The sequence below is a fragment of the Kluyveromyces lactis genome, assembly GCF_000002515.2.
Source record: "Kluyveromyces lactis strain NRRL Y-1140 chromosome E complete sequence".
Taxonomy (NCBI): Eukaryota; Fungi; Ascomycota; class Saccharomycetes; order Saccharomycetales; family Saccharomycetaceae; genus Kluyveromyces; species Kluyveromyces lactis.
In genome coordinates this window covers 1965657-1990072 of record NC_006041.1, presented here as the reverse complement: position 1 = coordinate 1990072, position 24416 = coordinate 1965657, and the positions used below count along the sequence as shown (strand labels likewise).

At 39.3% G+C, this 24416-nt stretch overlaps 12 protein-coding genes and 1 non-coding gene across 13 annotated transcripts; 6 read left to right on the top strand and 7 right to left on the bottom strand.

Moving 5' to 3' along the window:
- Nucleotides 1-78: 78 nt before the first annotated feature.
- On the top strand, nt 79-1791 carry TAH11 (Tah11p; the record flags this gene model as incomplete). Its single annotated transcript, XM_454959.1, has 1 exon — nt 79-1791. One exon carries the CDS (start codon nt 79-81, stop codon nt 1789-1791), a length of 1713 nt encoding a protein of 570 aa, XP_454959.1.
- Nucleotides 1792-1930: 139 nt separating this feature from the next.
- Nucleotides 1931-5551, bottom strand: SPF1 (ion-transporting P-type ATPase SPF1; the record flags this gene model as incomplete). The annotated part of the gene is made up of 1 exon (XM_454958.1): nt 1931-5551. One exon carries the CDS (start codon nt 5549-5551, stop codon nt 1931-1933), a length of 3621 nt encoding a protein of 1206 aa, XP_454958.1.
- Nucleotides 5552-6002: 451 nt separating this feature from the next.
- On the bottom strand, nt 6003-8798 carry MCM3 (MCM DNA helicase complex subunit MCM3; the record flags this gene model as incomplete). The annotated part of the gene is made up of 1 exon (XM_454957.1): nt 6003-8798. One exon carries the CDS (start codon nt 8796-8798, stop codon nt 6003-6005), a length of 2796 nt encoding a protein of 931 aa, XP_454957.1.
- A 339-nt stretch (nt 8799-9137) lies between these two features.
- Nucleotides 9138-9219, bottom strand: KLLA0_E22221r. The gene has a single exon. It is a non-coding gene; the product is annotated as a tRNA-Ser (tRNA).
- A 1036-nt stretch (nt 9220-10255) lies between these two features.
- KLLA0_E22199g (uncharacterized protein) lies at nt 10256-10729 on the bottom strand (the record flags this gene model as incomplete). The annotated part of the gene is made up of 1 exon (XM_454956.1): nt 10256-10729. The coding sequence occupies one exon, from the start codon at nt 10727-10729 to the stop codon at nt 10256-10258; it is 474 nt and encodes a 157-aa protein (XP_454956.1).
- A 566-nt stretch (nt 10730-11295) lies between these two features.
- On the bottom strand, nt 11296-11685 carry KLLA0_E22177g (uncharacterized protein; the record flags this gene model as incomplete). Its single annotated transcript, XM_454955.1, has 1 exon — nt 11296-11685. One exon carries the CDS (start codon nt 11683-11685, stop codon nt 11296-11298), a length of 390 nt encoding a protein of 129 aa, XP_454955.1.
- A 673-nt stretch (nt 11686-12358) lies between these two features.
- Nucleotides 12359-13711, top strand: ANP1 (Anp1p; the record flags this gene model as incomplete). The annotated part of the gene is made up of 1 exon (XM_454954.1): nt 12359-13711. The coding sequence occupies one exon, from the start codon at nt 12359-12361 to the stop codon at nt 13709-13711; it is 1353 nt and encodes a 450-aa protein (XP_454954.1).
- A 575-nt stretch (nt 13712-14286) lies between these two features.
- On the top strand, nt 14287-15438 carry RAD23 (Rad23p; the record flags this gene model as incomplete). Its single annotated transcript, XM_454953.1, has 1 exon — nt 14287-15438. The coding sequence occupies one exon, from the start codon at nt 14287-14289 to the stop codon at nt 15436-15438; it is 1152 nt and encodes a 383-aa protein (XP_454953.1).
- A 447-nt stretch (nt 15439-15885) lies between these two features.
- UTR4 (putative acireductone synthase UTR4) lies at nt 15886-16551 on the bottom strand (the record flags this gene model as incomplete). The annotated part of the gene is made up of 1 exon (XM_454952.1): nt 15886-16551. The coding sequence occupies one exon, from the start codon at nt 16549-16551 to the stop codon at nt 15886-15888; it is 666 nt and encodes a 221-aa protein (XP_454952.1).
- A 1117-nt stretch (nt 16552-17668) lies between these two features.
- Nucleotides 17669-19081, top strand: KLLA0_E22089g (uncharacterized protein; the record flags this gene model as incomplete). The annotated part of the gene is made up of 1 exon (XM_454951.1): nt 17669-19081. One exon carries the CDS (start codon nt 17669-17671, stop codon nt 19079-19081), a length of 1413 nt encoding a protein of 470 aa, XP_454951.1.
- Nucleotides 19082-20328: 1247 nt separating this feature from the next.
- Nucleotides 20329-21780, top strand: SIP5 (Sip5p; the record flags this gene model as incomplete). The annotated part of the gene is made up of 1 exon (XM_454949.1): nt 20329-21780. One exon carries the CDS (start codon nt 20329-20331, stop codon nt 21778-21780), a length of 1452 nt encoding a protein of 483 aa, XP_454949.1.
- A 657-nt stretch (nt 21781-22437) lies between these two features.
- RPP1A (ribosomal protein P1) lies at nt 22438-22758 on the top strand (the record flags this gene model as incomplete). The annotated part of the gene is made up of 1 exon (XM_454948.1): nt 22438-22758. The coding sequence occupies one exon, from the start codon at nt 22438-22440 to the stop codon at nt 22756-22758; it is 321 nt and encodes a 106-aa protein (XP_454948.1).
- Nucleotides 22759-23215: 457 nt separating this feature from the next.
- Nucleotides 23216-24407, bottom strand: KLLA0_E22001g (60S ribosomal protein eL13; the record flags this gene model as incomplete). Its single annotated transcript, XM_454947.1, has 2 exons — nt 23216-23811; nt 24404-24407. The coding sequence occupies 2 exons, from the start codon at nt 24405-24407 to the stop codon at nt 23216-23218; spliced, it is 600 nt and encodes a 199-aa protein (XP_454947.1).
- Nucleotides 24408-24416: the final 9 nt, after the last annotated feature.

Here is a 24416-nt window from a genome sequence, read left to right as displayed (position 1 = left end):
TCCATACCTTGCATCTCATTACATCGGTGAGGTAAAAGTTAGCATTGGTCAGTCTCGTGAGAACAAGGACGCTCGATTATGGATCAACGATATCGTTATACACCTCCGGTTATCGATCTAGATAAAGTTAAAGATGAAAAGGAGTTACTTCCTCTGATTAAACAGATCCTGTTCTCTCATGATACGTTTCTACTGCAGAATTTCGCTAGTATCGATGCCGTTGTACAGCTGGTAGATTTGATCAATGCGGAAACTGGAGGCTTTCCGAATGATGATACCGGTTCTGTCACATTTGGTTCTAATTTCACTGGCACCATCAACCGAGGCAATCATACTTTACAGCAATGGATGTCAGTAGACGGTGGGGACAGCCGTGGTAATGGCAGTGTGTCACGTGATTTAATACGGCTAAATTTGACGATGACTAAAGTTGCACTATATTTCAGTGACTTATGCCTGCAGGCACTCGGCATTGATAGTAACGTTACAGTATCCCCTACGAGTTTCTCTTCCATACTTTGTCGTCATCATTCGCAATTTAGTGAACAATTGCTCGATATGCAGTTTGATTACTCTCAAACTGAATGGATCGACTTCGAATCTGTTGGACTATTGACTATAGTACCAGATGCGACATGTGCTAAGGTTTACCGGAATGATTCCTGGCACAGTGTAGACGTAGAAAAGTGCTTGTTGATTCATACAGGTACGTTATTGGCTGATCTTTCGGCAGGTATGCATCAGACTTCTAAGATGCGGTTGTCCACGAGATCAATTGCGTTGTCGATTCAACCTACCCTCTCATGTACAATGCCTCAAGGAGGCTCTTTTGCAGATCGTCTTTTGGAATTCAATCTGAAGAAATTCCCTGAGGTGGGTGAAAAGTTTTACCCAGCGGAGACTCGATTACTTAACTTAAAGCGATCTGTGTCGTTTTTGAATAATCTATTCGCAACTATAGAATCAATGATTAACTTGTACAAGATCAATCATCCAGGTATCGATTACGTGGAACTGGATTCTTTGTTACCGGGTATCTCCAGAATGATCAAAGAAAAAGTGACAACGACAGATTTCCAAAGGCTATTATATATCTGGCCTAATGCATATGAAATAGATATTAACTCAAAATGTGGGATATCATTTAAATTACAGACTAGTTTGTCCTTGACAAAGTCAAGACTCTTGGAATTTTCCGAGAAGACTGATCAATGGGTACAATTGGTCCAACAGTCCCCAGAAATCCCGGATAATATTCCTCCCATGAAACTAGGGAAGAGAAAGGCAAGTAACAATTCCATCACATACTCTGTACCGTTGAAAAATACAAATAGACGCAAAATTGCGCCATTGAAAGGGTCTACGAAATCAGCTAACCCTCTCTATCTGGGAAACAAAGATTCTGGTAATACAGTGTCCGGTACGGAAAATATTGCAACGAGTTCGCTCTTGGATAGAATCAGAGATAAAGAACGGAGAGCAGCAGCGCTGCTCTCTCATAGACAGTCGATGCAGGAACATTTCATTGCTGTGAAAATGAAACATATCTTTAACATATGCTTCACTCTAGAACCAGAAATCCCATATACAGAGGATTACTTGACTGGCCTAGTTGTCGATTCTTTGACGGATACGCACAATCCTATCGGACGCGGCGAGTGTGTTATTGTCCTTTCAAAATTAAATGAATTACTTGGACAGGACGTTTTTCAAATCATCACCGTTGAAGGAGATTTGAAAGTTTACAAATGGAAGAAATTAGATAAAGCGATGATACAATCTCTTTTGTAGAATGATGTAATGTAACTTGACTTTGATCGATAGTTTTATCGGAAATGGAAAACTCTATTGTTGATACTCTAAAGGACATATACATATATATATATCTATCTAAAATGTTAAATGAAAAACATCCTGGAATTTCAAGAGCTTAAGTGCGCTCTGCGATATCGGCGGCCTTGCTATTCATGAAGAAATATTTAAAGAATAGTTCAAAGGCCCAAGATCCGAAGAAATCTAATAACAAGGTTCCTGTTAATTTCATCTTGAAAATATCGTCCATTGGAACAAATTTCATAGCAGCATTTAGCTCAGGGATAAATTCTGTTGAACCACATAGTGCTAAGACAGAGACACCCACAATACCATAGTACATACCTTTGTTATTCTTGATATTTTCTCTGAATGGTTCACCTTGGTAGTTGACCACAAAAGTAGACACTTGTTGGGCCAATTGAACCATGAAAATACCTGTATTCAATAATGATGGTACAAATTCTTTTTCCAAGTCGACTTGAGGTTCTCTTGGCTCGATTTTGTAAATTTCAGTTGTGATGTAAACCAATGTTAAGATATGGACAGCAAATTGACCAAGAATGGATCCCATAATGTAAATATTGAAAATACCTGGTTGAGGCCTCTCCTTAGATAGCTTTTCAAGGGGTTTACCGCGAGATATACTTAGGAAACAGACAGAAAGCAATAAACCAGAAACAGTGGCTTGACCATCACCAAACTTAACACCAGCCAAGTAAATAACAGAAAGAGAGTACGCACTAATCAAACAATTTAAAGCAAGGATCTTGTACATCTGAATGGTGTTAATCAAGGCACAACGACCTTGACGAATAATATTGGTCACAGCGTTGACATTTGCCAATTTGGAGGTAAAAGGAGCCGCACAAGAAGCATCTCCTAGTTTCAAAGATGGGGCATCTTCATCCTCCATTTCACCTAAACTTCCCGAAATCATATCAGCAAGGTCAGTTGCAGATTTTTTAGACGGTTCGGTCTTCTTCACAACAGCTGGTTTGGAAGAAACTTCCATAGCTAGCTTACGCATTTCTGGAGTGATCTCAACACCTTTCTGCTCCATGGCTTTCAAATAGTTAGGATTATTAGAGCCAGGTGGATACAAGTGCGCAATTGCAATGGGAACCGGTGGATGTGGTTGATTCCATCTATCCATAAACAAACATTGCTTTTCGTACATAGTTTTGACATTGTCAATCTTTCTCTGTTCTTGTAATTTCTTCAAACTATCCTCAGTACCATTTAATAGGGCAATACCAACATGAGCTTGCTTTAAAGCACCGACATCATTAGTACCATCACCACACATTAAAGTCTGATATCCCATATCCTTCAAAGTAATTAAAATAAACTCTTTTTGACTTGGTGAAACACGAGCATAAATCCATGTATGTCTGATGACGTCTCTTAATTGTTTGTGGCCTTGAAGTAATTTCAAAGCATGGCCAGTCACAGCCAAATCATATTTTTGGAAAATTTCCTTCTCATCGAAAGTATCAGCATCAGGATTGAAGGGTTTCACAATTGTCTCGTTTACATCTCGCATGACTAAGGCATGAGATGAACCATCAATTGGTTCGTCCAATATCAAAGTTTCGCGATCAACAATGCCCACTTCTTTAGCAACGTGAACTGCAGTTAATGGATTATCACCAGTAATCATGATAGAACGATGGGAAGATTCATTCAACATCTTAATGGTTTCAATGGCATCATCCTTCAAAGGACAGTGGAAAACTAAGAATGCACCGAAGGTTAAGCCAGTTTCAATCTCGTCACGATCAATATTATCGATTTGAGAATTTGACATTTTAGGTAGATCTTTATAAGCCAAGGCCAAGACACGCGACCCAGAACGAGTGAACGACTTGTAGATGTCATCATAGTCACTAGGAACAGAGTTCAATCTCTCACGGATGGTTTCTGGAGCACCCTTAACGGCTGCGAAAAAGCGATTACTTTGAGAAGCAATAGATGCAGAACGTTTTAATGAAGAAGAAAATTGGAAACGACGCAAGATACGAATGTTATCTGCACCAGCTCTCTTGACGACATCTTTGAAATCAACAGTCCAAGAGGATGCCTTCAAAGTAGCTTTTTCCATTGGGTCACCTACAATTTCACCATCATCCAACTTTACCAATGCGTGAGCAGCACCGATAGCAGATAGAACTTCTTGAGAGGCATCATTAGCTGACTTCAATGTACGAATATCTGATCCATCGTGCAAACCAGCCAGACCCTCAAAGACTAAGTCTTCGGCAGTCAAAGTACCAGTCTTATCAAAGCAACAAACATCTATTCTACCAGCATATGGAATTCTGAAAGGTTCGGTACAGTAAACGTAAAATTTGGATAAAGCCGCTAAAGAACTGTTGACGGCCATGGTCAATTCCATAGGCAATTCAGGTGGGACAACGGAAGTAATGATCAAAATACAATCCAAGATCAACTTGGATTGAATTCTACCCATTCTGGTACCTTCTTTCCAGACATACCAAGAAGCAACGATGGCAAATATTAGCAAAAATAAAATAAAGTAAAGAGCTTCCTTGTTACCAACATCGACACGTTCTGCTGAGAAAATCATAACACGAACCAAAGATCCTTGAGATGTTTCGAAACCGGTTTTAGTGACAACAGCTAATGCACCACCATCTGGTGGTGTAATTACACCAGTCCTATTTTCTGGAGCCGTCACTTGTAAGGCTTTAGTACCACCATGTAGAACGGCATTTTTGTCAACACCATCCAATTGCAATTGATCATTGGCAGGACGTAACTTTATAGATTCTTTCAATAGAGGAGTGGATTCACCAGATAACATAGCTTCATTGACAATACAAGAACCGTCGATTAGCAATAGATCACAAGGAATGGCACTATCTTCAGCAGTTCTAGTGATTGAAACCAAATCCATAGGGAATAGTTTATCGGTTTGCATTTCAACCCATTTCCCATCCCTGAATACGTTGATGGCATAAGGCTTAATACCCATAGTTCTGAACTCTTTCAAAGTCGTCAAACGTTGAAACACCGAAGTGGCTTCCATAGCGACGATCATGAACAAATTGAAAAGGGAGTAGTACCATAGATCATCGAACAACCACAAGGCAACACAAAAGAGTTGAAAAATGAAGAAAGGTGCCACCGCATGTTCTTTGAACAACTCAAGGAAAGTTGGAATGGGAATATCAAAGGAATTCTCGCCGTATAATCTCTTATGATGGGTTAGATCTCCATTCAAACCTTTGCTGTTCTGGAATTCTGCGATCTTTGGAGAACCATCGACTAGGAACTTAGGTGAAGAGAAAACCTGCGTCTCTTCATGCCATAAAAATCTCTTTTTCTGGAACTGAAAGAACACTTGCAAATGACCACCTTCAGTAGCTCTTTGAATCTCTACGATACCAGAAGACCCATTGTTTGGAGTGGTGTGGATCAACAAGTGAGTTGCTTCTTCCAATTTAACAGGAACGTAGTTAAACCAAACGGCTATGTCAATATTCCATTCAGGGAGTAAAGCCATTAAAGCGTTCAAAGAAACTAGAGTTCCAAGGAAAACAAATGTCCATTCAGGACCCTTGATGTACACATCATACTGAGTGTAGTAGATATGGAGGAAGGTTGCATACAACGGAATGAAAGGCAAGACATATGGCCTCATCGAAAACGATTTAGTAGCCAAAGGTGTGGAGTCCTTCACTAAAGGACTTTCCACATATTGCTTATCGGCCATCTTGACGTCTTTGGTCACTCTATATACTTTGCAAACACTGTTAAATTAACCTTAAACATATTGTATTATGAATCAATGGTATCTTTTAAATGGTATCTTTTAAAGGTTTGAATCAAAGCATTATGTCAATGCATTTTTTTTCATATTCGACGTATTGTCTGTCATACACGTTAAAATTAGATTTTGCCACCAAATCTCAAAGACTGAAGTAAAATTTCGGGTAACAAAATTTCATCCACAGCGACAGTGTAAGAAGAACAAACACGTTGCTTATTGATAACTCGATATTTGAGATATGTATAATGGATGAGATACATTCCCTGGGAGTCAACTTCATCTAAAAGCGCAGAAAATTATACATAACGTAGAGAAAACCATTGCATAGAAAAAAGCCCGCAAATGTAAGGCAAGATGATAAGCCTGTATATATGATATAAAAATGAAATTAAGATTATACTCTCCATACTTTGCCATCCGCGACCATTAAATTGTTTCTATCGCTCATAATCCTTAGACCAGCAACGTATTCATCAACAGTGAATTTTTCCTCTTCTGGAACTTGCTCGTTAATTCTTTCGAAAAGTGCGGCGACAGGATACGATTCTTCCTCGAAAATGTCTGATTGCATGAGTCTTGCAACAATACCTGAGAGTGACGATAACCTACCGGTTGAGATTGAACCCTGGTCCATCTCTTCGATGGACATAAAATCAAGGGTCATATGAGACGGTTCCAATTGAGAGCCAGTTTCAAGGGGTCCAGTTGAGGATTGCGAGGAGTGGTGGAGAACCTGTTGTTGATGGTCGCTTTGTGAAAGTACTCTTCTTTCGACTGATAGTTGGCGTCTCGGACTCACTCTCAAGTTTTGTTCTAGTCTTCTTTGAAGGTCTTCCTCTTGTTCTGGTGCTAACCGTACCATCGTAGATTCCAGACCGTCAGCAGGATCCGGTTGAGTCTCTGCCATTTCCTGGTCCTCTTCTGCATCCTCTGAGTCAACTTCTTTGTAAACGGCCCCTCTCTTCTTCCTTGGAGAAGCTCTTGGCTTCTTTCTTGGAGATTTTTCGGTTGTTCTGCCTTCGGCAAATTCCTGTTCGTCGAAGTTGGCTCCGTCCTCACCTAGTAATGCAAATCTTAGTAATTGTGTTGCTACCTTTGCATCTTCTAGTTCTACTTTCTTTGAAAGCCTTACCTTGGCATGAGCACTGGATAATCTGATTAAAGTTTCTAGAGTTCTTGCCGTGATAGGGGATTTCTTGGTGTTCTGATCGTTTCTTAGATTTGAATATGATTTGATGATAACGTCTACAGCTTCTTGAGTCAATTGAGGAATAATTCTCTCTTTTGCATACTGAATGTATTTTCTGATGAAGGGTATCGCAACAATTTGAGGAAGCTCGCTACCATTGCTATCACCTCTGTTCTTTGCAAGCTTCGCACCGGCGTGTAGAAGTGGATTGAATTTTTCGAAAACTACGTCCTCATCATCATCTTCTTCCTCGTTTTCGATATCTTCACCAACAGCCAATGATAGATTTATTTGCTCTCTAACAGGTTCACCTTCCAAATATCCAGGAGGTAAGTACCTATGTGTTCTCAAGACATGTTCACTGATAGCTCTATCTCTGATGTCGTTGATATCATCCGTAACCACAAATAGTAAATCGAAACGAGATAATAGAGAATCCGGTAGGGCAATATTTTTATGTGGATCTTTGTTAACGTCATATTGACCGAAAACAGGGTTTGCAGCTGCGATAACTGAACAACGAGCATTCAATGTTGTATGTATACCAGCCTTTGCGATTGTTACTGTTTGTTGTTCCATAACTTCATGGATAGCAACTCTATCTACGTCGGACATCTTGTCAAACTCATCGATACAAACGATACCACGATCTGCCAACACCATCGCACCTGCTTCTAATCTTCTTTCACCAGTTTCTTTATCAGTAGTGACGGCTGCTGTCAAACCGACACCAGAGGAACCTCTACCCGTAGTGGCAATAGCTAATGCTGCTGTGTTCAACACAAATCTAAGCATTTGAGATTTAGCGGTGGATGGATCACCAACCATAAGGATATTTATGTCACCTCTTAGATGTGAACCGTTGGGTAAATTTTTTTCCACACCACCCATAAGCATTAATAGGATGGCTTTCTTAATGTGTTCATGGCCATAGATGGATGGTGCTAACGACTGGGACAAAGTGTCGAAAATATTATCATGCATTGATAGCTTATTGATATTTCTAATATCATTATCTGATAGCGTTTCAACGGCGGACACACCTGTAGACCTGGCATGTAGAGGGTACACTGTGTTACCAATTACAACAGTTCTGAAACCAGATAAAGCACCGTTACCCTTGTCGTTGTTATTAGAACCACCTGTTAGACCACCTGCACCTAATGACTTGTATACACCAACAATATTAATTCTATCACCTGGTTTTGTCTTATCCACTAAGTCATCATCCAAGATAACGTCAATGGATCTTGGTAATTGACCAGGAGGGGCCTTTTCGGGCATTTCTTGAACGGTGATTCGCTGGTGATCCATGTAATGACAAAATCCATACTCTGTGACCAGCTTATTACCTTCTTGATCCTCCTCTGGATAAATAGCTGGTGTTGGTACGGATGTGGTTAATGTTGTAGTCGCATCACGATAATCACGGTAATGATGATGGCCTGTGGTTTGGGCATAATGCACGGATCTGAGAAGTTTTGGCCTCACAAGTGAGGTTCTCGTTACAATCCCCTCTACTGAGATCAATTTATTCAAATGTGTTGAGTTTAAGGTACGTGGTGATAAAGAATTCGGACCGAAAGAACCCTTGAATGACAGTCTCCATTGTCTGCTGGGATCATTTTGGAATCCGCGAAACCCGAGAGGGCTATCATCTAAGGCCATTGCAGTCTCCGAAACAGCACGCTCCGCTGGTGGTAAAAAGAACGAGGGTACTTGTAAAAGTCCAGTCCAAAATGTTTTGTCAAATTCTCTTAAATCGTCAAGTGATACTGTTATTCTCAATGGCAATTGATTAGTGTCATGGTCCATCGTATCTTTGTCTGCAGTATTTAAATAATCATCATCCGTCTTTTTCTCTTTCACTACGTTGCTGTTAAACTCGAGTATTGATCTTATTTCTCGAGTATAATGCGAATGGGTATCCAAAAACTCTTGAAACCTTCGCATTCTGTCTGTAAAGACAGCATCACTTGTTTGATTCATAGCATCACTCATGATTGAATTCGGTACTTATGGTGTTTTTCAGTAGCAAAGTCCTTTAAACAGGGAGCGATAAATGCAATAATATTATTAAAATGAAGGTGCTAAAAATTAATGTTTCATTGGCACCAGTGCTGTTCTGGGATAGAAACGTTCTTGATATGGTTCTTCTAGTTTATTTTTGTCAGAATCGAGTTTCAGCTGTATTTTACCAACAGAATACGGCAAAGAGAAATGAGATTTGATGTTTTCGTCAATATCTTTTCCGTTTTTGGAAAAGAAAGAGGAATAATTTTCCGGGTAATGAGAAATGGCAACGCGTCAAAAAATAAAGGAAGAAGGGGTTAAAAATAACGACAACAGCAGGACTCGAACCTGCGCGGGCAGAGCCCAAAAGATTTCTAATCTTTCGCCTTAACCGCTCGGCCATGTTGCCATGTTATATGATAAAATGATGTTAGGTTCATATCACATGATCCAGAAGATGTCACTCATTATATTGTGAATTGGTAAATAATAAATACTATACCGCGCTTCACAGTGCAAGAAGAAACTACAGACCCTTGCCAACGTTCTGAACCTAGTATGGACATTAGATGGTATTAAAGAAAGTAATCTAACGAAATCATATTTGCCTACAATTGAGCTTTTGATATTGAAAGTTATCGACGATGAGCCAAAATTTGAAAAAATAAAACAAGGATGGTTTCCCAACCGTTTAGTAACTGGCAGTCTGCAAGTGCGGAAGAGTACACACACCCCATATTAACAGGGTTCAATGACAATGTAAAACGACAAACGGAAGCGTTAAAGAAGATTTAAATATATAAGAAATAGAATTAAGGATATAATGATATTTAATTGAGTGAAAAAAAAAATTACTGGAATAGAGAGAAAAAAGCTGATTTAAAAGGAGAAAGTGATAAAGAATAACGTATCTGATAGTATTTCCATCAATGACGCTTGACAAGGAAAGGAGCGATTGAGTGTTTTCCAGAAAAGAAAAAACAGTTTCTTGTTCTCCAACCAACAATTATAACTCAAAATCCATCCCATTGCTGAAAACCCACGTAAAACACCCAGAATATCATATAAGTTAATATATATAATTGGATGCTTAACAGTAGACGAAAAAAAATGGGGAATTAGATAGCGTACTAAAGAACACCGGGAGTAGCAACCAAAACCGTTCCAGGAAGGAAAACGACTTTTGTGGAAACACAGAAAGATGGACAAGTGAAAACATGCAAGGATAAAAAAGGAATCATATTTCAAGTCTTTTTCATCTCGAGTCCAATCTCACTGATAACAAAAGAAGATCCCCTGTCCCTCTCAAAACACATTAGGAGCTCAACGTATCAACAACGGTTGATCCAATTTCTTCTTTCCATTTATCCAGGGATAAAAAAACTTTTTTTTCTCATTTCTTAGTCCATTAATATATTACTGAATTTTTTTGTTCATATCAAAATCTATTCGGATCTTGGAGCTTCCTTGAAGGAGATGGCAGCTTCTTCACCCATAGCGGCAATGATAGTAACCATCAAGTCCTTACCTTCGTCGAAAGCAGCTTGGATGTTGTCACCCAATTCACCTTCTGGGGCTCTGACATCATCCTTGGTTTCACCGTCCATGGTCATCAAAGACAAGAAACCGTCATCGATATCCAACAATTGGAATTCAGTTCTCTTAACAACTGGGACTTCCATGTTGTGAGTAGATGGAGACAAATCTTCCAACTTCTTGTTGGTGAAGATATCGATGGCAACCAAATGGACCTTAGCGTGACCGTGCTTACCGGTCTTGGAAGTAGACATATCAACAATCTTACATGGTCTGCCCTTGATAACGACAAAACCGTTCTTTCTCAAAGCAGAACATTGCATTGGGAAAGTCAAGGAAGCACCAGCTCCAGCAGTTTCGAAAGTGTGTTCTTCTTCAGCCATGTTGTATATGTGTGATTTGTTTAATGCGTTTGGTCTACTATCTGTAGTGAAAACAAAATACAATTGAAACCAAGTAAAACTGAATAACTAATAACAGGATAAAGTTAAAACAGAAGAGAACAAGAAAAACTAATTAAACAAATGAAGAAGTTTACAAAATCATTCTGAAACATATACAAAATGGACTAAATACACTCTTGTAAATGAAAAAAAGCTTTAAATTCAACTTTCCATGAAGAAAAAAACTCTTATAATTTTGTTTCCAATATATATAAAATCGAATATCAAATTTTTTTTTCTTTCTCGTCGTCGAACTGAAAAAAAAAGTTTGAAAAATTTAGTTTCGATCATTTTGTACAGAGAGAGTGAAAGAGAGAGCGAGAGGGAAAAACACCGATGTATTTCATAGTCGTGTAAAGTTTGTAGAGTGTGAAAACAGAAAGAAAAAGCAATTCGTACGGTAGGTCTTTTTTTTCTACTTTCCCATCGTCTTCTCCCTTGCTATTCTAGTCTGCTATGGGGATTGTATGTTTTCCAAATGGCATATTCTAGTTTTTTAACGGCATTCACTGACAGATCGAAGTCAATAATATAGGCAACGTTGGCACATAATTGTATCGGTTGCGGAACGATTTGTATAATGTACAATTTTGATACGTAGTTGTGTATAATTCATCTTTGATGGCGAAGAGCTGGGTGGATTCGCCAGTCGACAGATCCAAAGAACCTGAGGCCGCATTGAGGGAAACAGGCACGGACCATGATATATCACCGTACACGGTAAGCTCACGGAATCCTCTCGTAAGCAGTAGGAAAAAGGGAAACCCAACGATGCCCGGGTAACATATACATATCACTATACACGTATTTATTTGGTCCTTTGATTGCCGCCTGGCATTCCCAGGCATTGGAATGAGATGAAACATGTCACGTGACTGTACGGGAAGAACAGACATCCGCTATCTTTCCAGCCTTTTTGTTCCGTTATGTTGAATGGCCGTAGTAGAGGTTCTGTTACAGTGCGAAAAGGCGGTAATTGAGCCGGGAAAAAGTAGAGTTGCTTCTTATCTACAACAACTTACGGTCCCCAACAGTGCCCTGAGAGTTGAATCACTGGTTCCCACACCTTATAACTGCGTGTAGGGTCTGGCAGTTCCTTTTTATTTACCTTTTCCAAATTTCAGTTTATACACTTTTTTTTTTTTTTTTTTTTTGGCGAAGAAATTGAAATGGATGAAAACAATGCAACTATACAATCGAAAATAGTAATATTTTATAAGTATTTATTATGGCACAGACCATATTATCTGTTGCAAACGCTAAAGGAAAAAGGTTTGTCATTTAAAGCAGCCGATTATTATTCCAGAAGGTGTCATAATACACAGGGTTAGCACCGCCCAGGATTAGTGAGAAAGGAAGAACACATAAGGATCTTTTGACGAGCGTGCATTTTATAGATCTATTGTGAAAAATTGCGGTATCAAAATTTCTTCGAACAATAAAATACAATCGCTAAAGCTGTGGAGGAATAAAAACATCCGGATCCATCGCTCTTTACTTTTGAAATCACTTCTATTCTCGATTCCTGGAAATTCAAATATTCTACACAACGTCATACAACCGTCATAGATGGGCAGCAAGGGTAAGAGCAGGTTCAATGCCTTGACTGCTGTGTCCGTGATAGGATCAGTGGTAACGGGGTTTCTTATAATTCGAATGATTTTCCCAATCATATGGCAGTTCGTACCGTTCGTCTCAAGTCCTGTAACTGGTAACAGGTTCAGAAATATACCTGGAGTGGAATATTACGATTTAATTAATTATCAGGGGAATGCCAATGGATGGCAGACCGGTGATAGGGTGGTGTTCTGTGTTCCTTTGAGAGATGCAGCCGCACATTTGGATATGTTCTTCGATACCTTGGATAAATTGACATACCCACATAACTTGATTGATCTTTCATTTTTGGTCAGTGATTCAAGCGATGATACCATGAAAACACTTCTTTCTCATTTGAGAAGAGCTCAATCAAACCAAGACAAATCGAGAAGATTCGCTAACATTGAAATTTTTGAGAAAGATTTCGGTCAAAGTGTGGGTCAATCGTTTTCTGATAGACACGGGTTTGCAGCTCAAGGCCCTAGAAGAAAATCCATGGCCAGAGCTAGAAATTGGCTTGGGTCAGCGGCTTTGAAGCCGTATCATTCTTACGTGTACTGGAGAGATGTCGACGTTCAAACTATACCGAATACTATTTTGGAAGATTTAATGCATCATGATAAAGACGTCATTGTTCCAAACGTCTGGAGACCTCTACCCGATTGGTTGGGAAATATACAACCATATGATTTGAACTCATGGGTTGAATCTGAGGGTGGATTACAATTAGCTGATTCTTTGGATGAAGATGCTTGTATCGTAGAAGGGTACCCGGAATACGCTACATGGAGAACACATTTGGCCTACATGAGAGACCCAAGCGGCGATCCCGAGGTCGAGATGGAACTAGACGGAATTGGTGGTGTTTCCATCTTATCTAAAGCTAAGGTCTTTAGAACAGGTTCTCATTTCCCTGCGTTCTCTTTCGAGAAACATGCTGAAACTGAAGCCTTTGGTAAATTATCACGTAGAATGCAATACAGTGTTGTCGGTCTACCTCATTATGTGATCTGGCACATTTACGAACCTTCAAGTGACGATTTGAAACACATGGCCTGGATGGCCGAGGAAGAGAAACGTCGGGTTGAAGAGCAAAAAATTCAAGAGTTCTATGCTAGAATTTGGGATATTGGTTTCGATGACGTGAGAGATGAGTGGGAGCTAGAAAGGTTACAAATTTTGAAGAACATTGATCCGAATGTCCTAGATAGGAAGATTCAAGTGGACTGGTCAGATGATGATGAAGCAGATGATGGTTCAAGGAACGGAGGAAATAATCAAGATTCACATGAAGTACCACTGGACTTTGATCCTGCTCATTAATAATTTTCTGTTTAGGCAGTGAAGAGTAAAGAAGATTATAAAACCCACAAATACATTCTTCACTAACGAGATATTTTTTAAAAAGATATCTTAACCATCTAATTTCAATTCTCATCGCTTCCATCCCCTATTATTATTCAATTATTAGGCAGACTGTAACACGTTGGAGTATCTAGTTGTACAATATGCACCTTAGATCATTATCGAGGTTTTTATCAATAGACTTTTTTTTACATTTACGTTTAAATGCATTATATACTAATATTGTACTTGCAATAATCTGTTCATTTTGTTTACTTCAAACCATATTACTACTGGTAACTATTACAGGCAAGCAAATACTGAAAACACGTTATCAAGCTGCATTAAGCTGTAATTTTCAGCGTATTCCGGAGTTCTGCATCTTGTCAGATACCTTCAGTTTTTTTTTTTGTCAACATCGAAAATGAAAGTTGAGAACAGTGAAAGAAATTGAAATTAATGCCAAATCAACTTGAATCTGATGGCTGGGTGGCAAAGAAGATAAAGTCAAGAAAACAACCGTTGAGACAAAGTCCAAGAAAATCACAAGCATAATGCTTATTAATTTTAAAGATTTCAAAAAGGAAAAACTACCTATTGAATTGGCGGATGATGCCACCATTTCACACGCCAAGGAATTGATCGCTGAACAAAAACAGTGCGATGCATCTCAAATAAAGTTGATCTACGCAGGTAAGATACTCCAGGATCCTAAGACCGTATCAGGATGCAATCTTAAGGAAGGGGATCAGGTTATATTCATGATTAGCAAAACTAAGAAAAAGGCTGATGTTAAGGTAACTGAATCCACAACTGAACCCCAAGATGAATCTCAAGCCACTGCTTCTGCAGAAACTTCTGCAGTTGCAAATGCACCTGCGGAAGCTACAACCACTGGTACAAGAACAGGTACTACTGCAGTTACACAAGAAGAAGGGACGACTGATGCTTCGTTTGTCACTGGTTCTCAACGTAACGAGACTGTGAACAGAATCATGGAAATGGGTTATGATCGTGAACAAGTAGAACGTGCGCTTAGAGCAGCATTCAACAACCCTGACCGTGCAGTGGAGTATTTGCTTATGGGTATTCCTGAAGCCAGTGAGCCATCGCAGCAACAAGCTGAAGCTGTAACTAGTGAAGCTGGGGCGAATGCTAATTCTGAAGTTGCAACAGACGTGCCATCACAATTCACTGAACATGAAGACAATTTATTTGCACAAGCAGAAGCCAATAATGGCGAGCAAGGTCATGAATCCGCTGCTGGTTTAGGTGGAGAAGAAATGGGCACAATCGGATTGACTATGGAGGACATTACACAACTTCGTGACGTTGTATCTGGGCGTCCAGAGGCTTTAATGCCACTTTTCGAGAGTCTAAGCACGCGTTACCCACATCTCCGTGAGACCATGCTGCAAGATCCACAAAGGTTTATCTCTTTGCTATTAGAAGCTGTTGGCGGTTCCCTAACCGATTCTTTGGGTGAAAATCTGGGAGATGACATAGCAGAAGGTGATCTAGGTGATTTCGGGGGACAAACTCAAGGCGCGCCTCCCAATGTTACTATCTCAGCAGAAGATGAAGAAGCTATCAATAGACTTTGCGAGTTGGGTTTTGAGAGGACCTTGGTGGTGCAAATCTACTTCGCATGTGACAAAAACGAAGAAATTGCTGCCAACATGCTATTCAACAATTACGCTGATTGAATGTAGTATGATTTTTCAATAAACCATCGTCTCTTTAGGCATGTAGGGAAAGAAGAATATGTTCAAAATAGAAAACAAAAATAATTATCTCTACCAAATTTGTTTAATAATATGGAATATGCGTACTCATATCTCCAGCATGTAGTGTTTGCCAATCCAAGTATGACCTCTATACCGTCAGATTTTCCTACTACAGCGAAGGCATCCCACATATTCATCTTCCAATTTTTGCACACATACGCACTCATAATGAGCAGTTATACTTAACCAACCTTAGTCAATCTGCAACAGACGGAGCGTGGTATGTTCGATCTCTTACTTCCAACTTCAAGTAGGATTTGTGTTACAATCAATCAGATATCCCCTTCATTAATTTTTTTAAATTTATTCATCATTACACTATATCCTTAGTCCCAATTCAGAGAACCAGTGTACCTTAGACATGTCTTATATAGATGAGAAGTTATTAAGCGCTTTATATTTTTCTGCATTAGATACCGGGTTGTTTCCAGGCCTCAATGCCAAGATGGTGCTGATGCCTACATCCAAAGCTGCGTCTAACTCCTTGTCATTGTCGCTAATAAACACAACATCACTTGCTGATGATGGAGGCACTCCAATGCTTTTGAGAATATTGGTGTAAGATTGAGGTTCAGTTTTCTTACCGGACGTGTTAATGTCGAAGTAGCCAGCAATGGATTTCGTTAAATCGATGTCCCCTTCTACGTGTTGGAACAAGAGTATTTGCGCCTTTACTGACCCTGAGGAGTATATGTAAACATTAGGAGCATGTCTCTGAATGAAATCAATTGCATCTGGATACACTGGCGCCTTGATCTCACCACTCTTGTAACCCTGCTCCCAAATATACCCTTGTAATTGCTTCAACACGGAATCCTTGATGTCGTTATTAACTAGCGATTCAATATGTTCATGCAAAGAAGAAGCATCTTGTGGGACAGGAAATTGGGCAAGTAAGTTCTGCAAAGTAGGGTCATTAGTCTTGACAAGAGATTCCACCTGTTTCAAGAAAAAAGGGTATAGCGTGTCTTTAACAAATGAGATAGGGCAAACCGTACCTTCAATGTCCAAGATATATTTCAATTGACTCATTGTCACTTAATTGAAATCTCAGTTTTCCAGTAAACGCAAATAACTGTGCCTTAAAGCTCTTTTTTCTAATGACTGTGATTAATTCCAAGCTCCTATTCACTAGGCGTACCGAACCAACATGGTCGTGAAGAACATCAGATTGGAATAGGTTTACAAAATATTCAGTTTTACAGTTTGCGAGATGAGATGCGGAAATCAGTCTTGCGAGAATGGAATGAAGCATAGGCAATGTTGGACAACGGCTACACCTTCCTAAAAAGGAAAAGAATGCAGCTTAGCTTAACTTGAAGGTTTCCCAAAGAGGATACTGGAGACGGCGCAAAAATTAAATAACTGAAAATATGCCACAAACCACGTGATCACGACGGAACGTTCCACACACGAACCCAGACATCACAATGCGCAGTATTTTCCTGCTTATCTATCGTAGCAAAACCGCGTTAGACAATCCTTTCGAGTGGATTGAATTTGGTAATCTAAGATTAAGGGTATCCATTTTGACAGGTTTCTCGGTAGGCCGATCTACAGTTGTCAAATGAAATGGCACTACTTCTATGTAGTTACATTATCTTGGGGCAAAATGTATAACGTGATTATTCTAAGATGGGAATAGGCTAGCGATCGTAAGGCTGAATTCTGTTTATTTACTTTATGTTGTTCTTAACGATTGAAAGACTGTATCTTTAGATCTTGTTCAGTTCGTAGTTGAACTGATGCGGAGGGGAGATACAACTAAGCTTCCTGCTGTTAGTATGGTCAGACGGTTTTTCGCTTTGTAGGGGTACATCGTAAACAATTCATTTTGTTAGAGTCGCTTGTGAGAGGATATTATTATGCATTATGCGTAGATACCTCGATTGCAATACAGATATCATTGGATAATCTAAACAAGGTAGCTCCTGCCGGTTGCTTACTTTAAGTTCCATTATGAGGGAATAGGATGATTCGAAGCAAGTATTAGTCTTGAAATTTATTTATAAAGGGCGTCTGTCAGAAGGATGGTTCTACTTATTCGTTGTTTGTTAACTCACATATTTCTCTATTACATCTTTGCATCCACTCAGCAAACAAAAACTCAAACCTCAAACAAGTTTTATTATAATACAAAGATATACTCATGACTGTCGAAAACGAAAATAACTCTTACGTCTTCCAAGGATACATCACTAAAAAGTTACCTCATGTCAAACGCGGTGAAGGATGCAGAATTGTCGTTGAAAAAGATGGCAAGTTACATGAAGATGTCTTCGATGGCATCACTGGTGCTGCTGTCGGGGCATTGGGATGGGGTGATGAGGATATCCATGGGATCATGACAGAAGCAGCCAAGAATCACACTTACACTTTCCCATCTTTAATCGGTAATTCACAATCTGAAGAATTGGCTAAGTTCTACATTGAAAACTCTCCAAAGGGCGCCTTTGAATCCGCTTTGTGGTGTTGCTCTGGTTCTGAAGCTAACGAAAATGCTATGAAAATCATTAGACAATACCAATTGGAGCGTGGCCAACCAAAAAGAACTAAGATCATCTCTAGAGAATCTTCTTACCATGGCTTCACTTTGGGTGCCTTGTCCATCTCTTCTAATCCAAGAGCCGAACAGTTCAAGGAAATCTTGATGGACCAAAAAGAATTATGCCTAAAGATGCCTGTATGCTACCCATACAGATTCATGAAGAAAGGTGAAACCGAAGAAGAATATTGTGCCAGATTGATTCATAGCCTGGAACAATTGATCTTAGACAACGACCCAGAGACTATCTCTGTGGTTCTCGTTGAGACATTGCCAGGTTCCTCCTTAGGTACTACTCCACCACCAAAGGGATATCTATCAGGTATCCGCCGTATCTGTAATAAGTACGACGTTGTGTTCATGCTCGATGAAGTCATGTGTGGTACTGGTAGAAGCAACCCTAACGGTAAGTTGAACTGTTGGGAGAATTTCTTGACAGCTGAAGAAGCCCCAGATATCCAAAGTGTTGGTAAGACCTTGGGTTCCGGATACGTTACCATAGCCGGTGTTTTAGTTGGTCCAAAAATCAAAAAAGCATACGCCGAAGGTTCGAACTGTATGATCGGTTCCCACACTTATGCATCTCACGGTTTTAACTGTGCCGTTGCCCTTGGTGTGCAAAAGAAGATCTTGGATAACGATTTAACTAAAAACATCTTTGAAAAGGGTAACTTGATGGGTCAGAAATTGAAGAAATCTCTGCTAGCTTACGATAACATCGTCGGTGATGTCAGAGGTATTGGTGGATTCTGGTCCTTAGAATTTGTCAAGGACAGAGAAACAAAGGAACCATTCCCATACAAGCTTGACGTTGGTCACCGTTTCCAAGATGTATGTTTCGAAAATGGAATTACTGTCATGGGTATGCAAGGAAACATCGACGGTGTTTCTGGTGATATTGCTTTGTTGGCACCATCATTCATCATCACCGAAGACGATGTCTCCACCATTGTGGAAAGAGTTACCAAGTCTGTTGATGATATGACCGTTCTACTAAAGGCTGAAGGCCATTTCTGAGAAGGCTTCAGCTGTGCTAAGTATTCTAACGACTATATAACGGCACATACGTAGACGTATTGTGCCACCTCTTCTCTGTACTTGTTCTTTAAAACTCCATGTCTCATCATAACAGTTATGTGTCAAGCAAATCAGTTCCTTTTTTCCTAATATTTTTTTGACACTTTGAACCTTTAAGCTGTTTTTATTCGCGTAAATGTATATTATTAACAAAGTGATCGAAACTAAAATATCAGCAGGAAAGTCAAAAATAGAAGGCCGAGTTAAGGGTCCTACATTAACATCAACGTAGTAAGATTTTCTTAGTAACTCACAAATTCCGGCCCAGTAAGTAGATATATATATGTACGTCTTTTTTCGGCATTGTAGAGCATCTGCTGTAAGCTTATCAGCTGTCATTACTTTCTGCTCGGTCAGCATTGATGAAAACCCGGCTCATATCTCATTAACTTCGCCTCGCTCCTAATGTAAAGATATATACCTAAGAAATAATAAGGAATGATAAGTGAATCTATCCAAAAACCTGGTCCAACTATTCTTCAACCTAGTTTTCTTTCACTGTGTGAGTCACACTATTATACCAAATACCCATATGTAAGTTACATCTTTTTTCAGTGTCACTATCAAAACTCCTGTATTGTTATCCATAAACTTTAGAAATACAGTACAGTGCGTATCCCGATGTAGACAGAATTTCCGGTACTCTACCTCCAACTTAATGCCATATGCCTGCGTATCGTGACGCTTTCGACCGAAATGAATTTCGGGATAATAGCTACATACATATATACATCTCATATCTTCCACCGAACAAGGTTGGAGATTGTTAACTCCCAGTTCGTCACTCGGACTTTTTTATGCATGTTCGGGATTAGACAGGAGGCTTTCACTATGTGTTATATCAAATGTTCTGGTTTCTCTTTGTCGCTATATAAAGCAATAAATTGGTTTGAAATCAAAAATTCCATCATAAGAAAAACGTCCCTTTATTTCTATAGGAGACAAAACTCCATTATATAGGGAGAACACAGGAACGGTTTTTTTCTAACTTCACAGATACAATAGATTAACTGAGTCATATAACAAGGTGTGTTAGTTATATTGCGTATACATTGTTTCAGAAGTTACAGTATCCGGTTAGCGTTGTGTGGAAAGTTAGATATTATTTTACCGCTTATAAGTGAAGAACCTCAGAATTTAATAGGATCAGAAACAGAGGGATATATACACTAATATCTAAACCAGCCATGGGAAATGTTCCAGGTAAAATTGATAGCCCTCAAGACCCTGCAAATAGGAAGCAGCAACGGTCAGAGTCTTTAAATTTTGGATCTCAGGGCCCAAAAAATCTTAACCGGAATAGGAGGGCTACTTCCTTGGTAGGAAATTTGTTAAGTGCTAGTGGGAGAGCGAGATCAGACTCTTATAATAGTGCTAACGGTTACAACGGCAACAGTCCGAATCCGTACAAGAAGAAGTCTTTGAAGGAGAAGGAGAAGCTCAAAGAGAAGCATGCTAGACAACTTGTGGTCAAGTACAACGAAACTGTGGATGGTGGGTTTTTAGCACCTTTTGGATGTTATAATTTCGATAAGTTGGACTATGAAGCAGATATAGTTAAAAATTTAATTATAGAAAGGAGGTTGGCTCCCTTTTACACACCATTGCAAGAATTTGATCAGACTTGGACTCGAGAAGAGGTCATAAAAATTGTTGATGGGTTACCTTTGCATTGTTCATTTCAACAGGACCCAGAAGAATTTGAGGGAGTTCCGACCGGTGATTTAGCCGATGACGAATTTGACTATCTACTGGATAGTACCGCTTCGAAAAGGGAACAAAGAAGGCAAAGGTCGAAAATTTCTAAGGCAAGGTTATATTTCAAAAGAGTTGGTTGGCAGGAGAGGGCAAATGAACGGTATCTTGAGCTGAAACTTATGAACAAAAAACATACGGAAGCAAAGAACCCGGCTTTACCCAGTGATGATTTGAAATATACTTTGTACAAAAATGGAGCAGAATGTCCAATATGTTTCCTCTACTTTCCTAAGCCTTTGAATATTTCCAGATGTTGCAAGCAACCGATCTGTACTGAATGCTTCGTCCAAATCAAGCGTGCCGCACCACACTTCCCGCATGAAGAGGTAGATCCAACTCAAGATCAAGAACCGGACGAATTGAAGGATCCCAACCTTCTTGTCAGTGAACCTGCCAATTGCCCTTACTGTGCCACTGCAGAGTTTGGTGTAACATACGAACCGCGCAGGGACGTGCGGACTGGAATCAACGGGATCTACGCTTCCGAATACAAGATTGCCGAATACAAGGACCGTGAAGGCCTAGTATCGGATTCTAGCAGCAATGAAGATGACGAACTCGTAACTATAGAACAAATTCGTAGGGGCTCAATAGCAGCCGATGATCCGTCTGTGATAACATCCGATTCTATAAGACCTGACTGGGAGATCAATCTAACCAAAGAAAGATTAAGACTCGCTAGAAGATCAGCAAAAGCTACTGCAATACACATGAGTAATCAATTAATTGATCCCGAACACCCTTCTAGACACGCATCCATTTCTTCTTCAGTTGGAGGCCCTGACGGAGGGAATAGTCCTCAACGTCGTCAGAAAACATTAGAAGAACTGGATGACGAAATGCTCCAACAAGCAATCAAACTAAGTTTGCAGGATCATTAACCTAATTTGGAGCTTATTTCATGAACTGAAAGCATTTTCTCCTGCACTGCTGTCTCCTTCATTACCTTCACGACTAACGACAGATACAATCAACACATTCGCAAATTACTTCACTTTGCATGCATCTTTTAACAATCCCATAACTTTCGCATCATACCTTAAGATACAAGGTACACTCATCAGTAACACTGCGCGCGAGTATATATATGTTTATAAAACATAGAATATTATGTGGAATATAGCACCCATCTGCGGACTCACTCCGACTCAATATCAGGGATTCTCCCTTGTACATCTACGCTGACTCTGTACATCCAGCGTTTCATGCAGAAACATTATATCACATCACACGAATTATCATGCCTGACGAAACCACGCAGCTTTTCCTGAAATTTTTCACCTTTCCACGATGAGATGTGAAATATCAATAAAACTTACAGGAGTAACCATTTAACATTTCGATAGGAAAAGTATTTGTTTTACACATGATGGCATTTGTTCAATTTGAAGCTTCTTTTATGAAATATTCTTATTACTTATATCGTTTTATTATTTAGTTTCTCTTATTTTCAAAGGACCAAAGAAATAGTCTGCTTCATTACGAGCTTAATCTGATTATCTCTACACTTGCCAGAACCAGGAAATTTTACATTAGAAATGTCTGTTGAAACTGCTTTGTCTTACGCTGCTTTGATCTTGGCTGATGCTGATATCGAAGTCTCTTCTGAAAAGTTGTTGGCTTTGACTGAAGCTGCCAACGTCCCAGTTGAAGGTATCTGGGCTGATATCTTTGCTAAGGCTTTGGCTAAGCAAAACATCAAGGACTTGTTGGTCAAGTTCGAAGCTGGTGCTGGTGGTGCTGCTCCAGTTGCTACTGGTGGTGCTGCTGCCGGTGCCGAAGAAGCTGCTGCTGAAGAAAAGGAAGAAGAAGCCAAGGAAGAATCCGATGATGACATGGGTTTCGGTTTGTTCGATTAAATTAGGTTAACTTTTAACATAGGAGGAATAAATTCTGTTTTTATTACTAGCGCATTAAGCTACTACTTACTACGTTAAATTTGAGAATCAAATAACACATCATTTGAGTGTATACACAAATATGTATATATAATCAACCGTTTTTAATACACAAACGTCCAATCTTCAAAGCATCTCATCACTAGTGACACTTTGAAATATAAGTAGGATCGTATAAGGTTCCATAATATCATTAGACAAATTGATAATCTGATAATTTGAATTAGATGTAAAATATTATAGTTTATACGTTTTTTTACACGGTAGACAATGTCTCATAATTACCAAACAGGAAACTTATTGAGAAAGGGGATGCGGTGACATTAATTCTTAATGACGGAAAGATAATTTGATTAAAAGATATTTATAAAATAAAACAACGTTTTGTCTAGTATTTGAATAAAAGGTATGGAGTTGCTTATTTCTTCTTTTCAGCTTCAGCTTCAGCCTTGTCCTTAGCTCTCTTTTCTCTGATACCCTTGTATCTCTTGTCGGATCTAGCCAATCTCAAAGTTCTGTAAGCAGATTCACCGTTGTCTTCAACAGCTCTGGTTTCAGAGTCAGTAACTGGTTGGACAATTGGGAAAGAGGCAGCAGCAGACAAAGTTTGTTCAGCTTCTGGAGCCTTACCCTTTCTTGGGAAGACGATGATCTTAGATTGGTATTCCTTCAATCTTTGGATGTTCAAGTCCAAGATTTCTTGGTTTCTGTTTTGACGTCTGTGGTCGACAGCAATACCAATGGTTCTGGCGTAAGCAGGAGTCAAACCAGCAGCCTTAATTTCAGCCAAGGTGAAACCTCTACCAGCTCTAACCTTTCTGTTGTACTTAACAGTTGGAGCTCTGACGACTGGTCTCAACAAGTCCAATGGTCTTGGAGCGATCTTGGCAGCCTTAGAAGCTCTGGCGTGACGTCTGGAGACCTTCTTACCAGCTTGGTCGAAGTGCACCTTGACACGTTCTTGCCAGTGCTTTCTGAAGTGGTTCTTCAAAATTGGTAAGTTCTTGGAGATAGCTGTTTAAAAATTCAAAATGAAACATTTCGATAAATAATTACCGAGAGATCCAAATTTTAAGTTAGTTTGTTAGTCAAAATGTATTCATCAATTGGAAGTAAAAAAGTTAATACCAAACCACCATTGAGATGAGTTGTTTCGGCGTTGCGGTTATATTCTTCACAAATAGGTGCTCCTGAATTTACCTGCTGATTACGAGTGCTCCAAAATGAGAAATCTGTCTCTGAATTTTCATGTTCTTCATCCTCATATATTCTATTCGATGCATTATGAAAGCTAATATAGGTTTTCATCATATTCTGTCCCTGGTTACATTAAAATCAATATTGTGTAGATTCATTCATCTTATCATTTCAGGAATCTCCTCATCTGGAATTTCTCTGTGAATAATAATACGTTTGTCTCCGTAGAAGTTAACCACGCTAATCTCATAAGTTCATCCTATTTCTCAGTTATCTTATATCAAACATATCCCATATTCGTATCGGTATCTGTAATCATCATTTCATTATTTAATTCATAAAACGTATAACCCACGCTAAAATCTCGTCAATTCGGTTGGTGCTCTTTATAACACGTCTATAGACATACCCATTGTTACTTG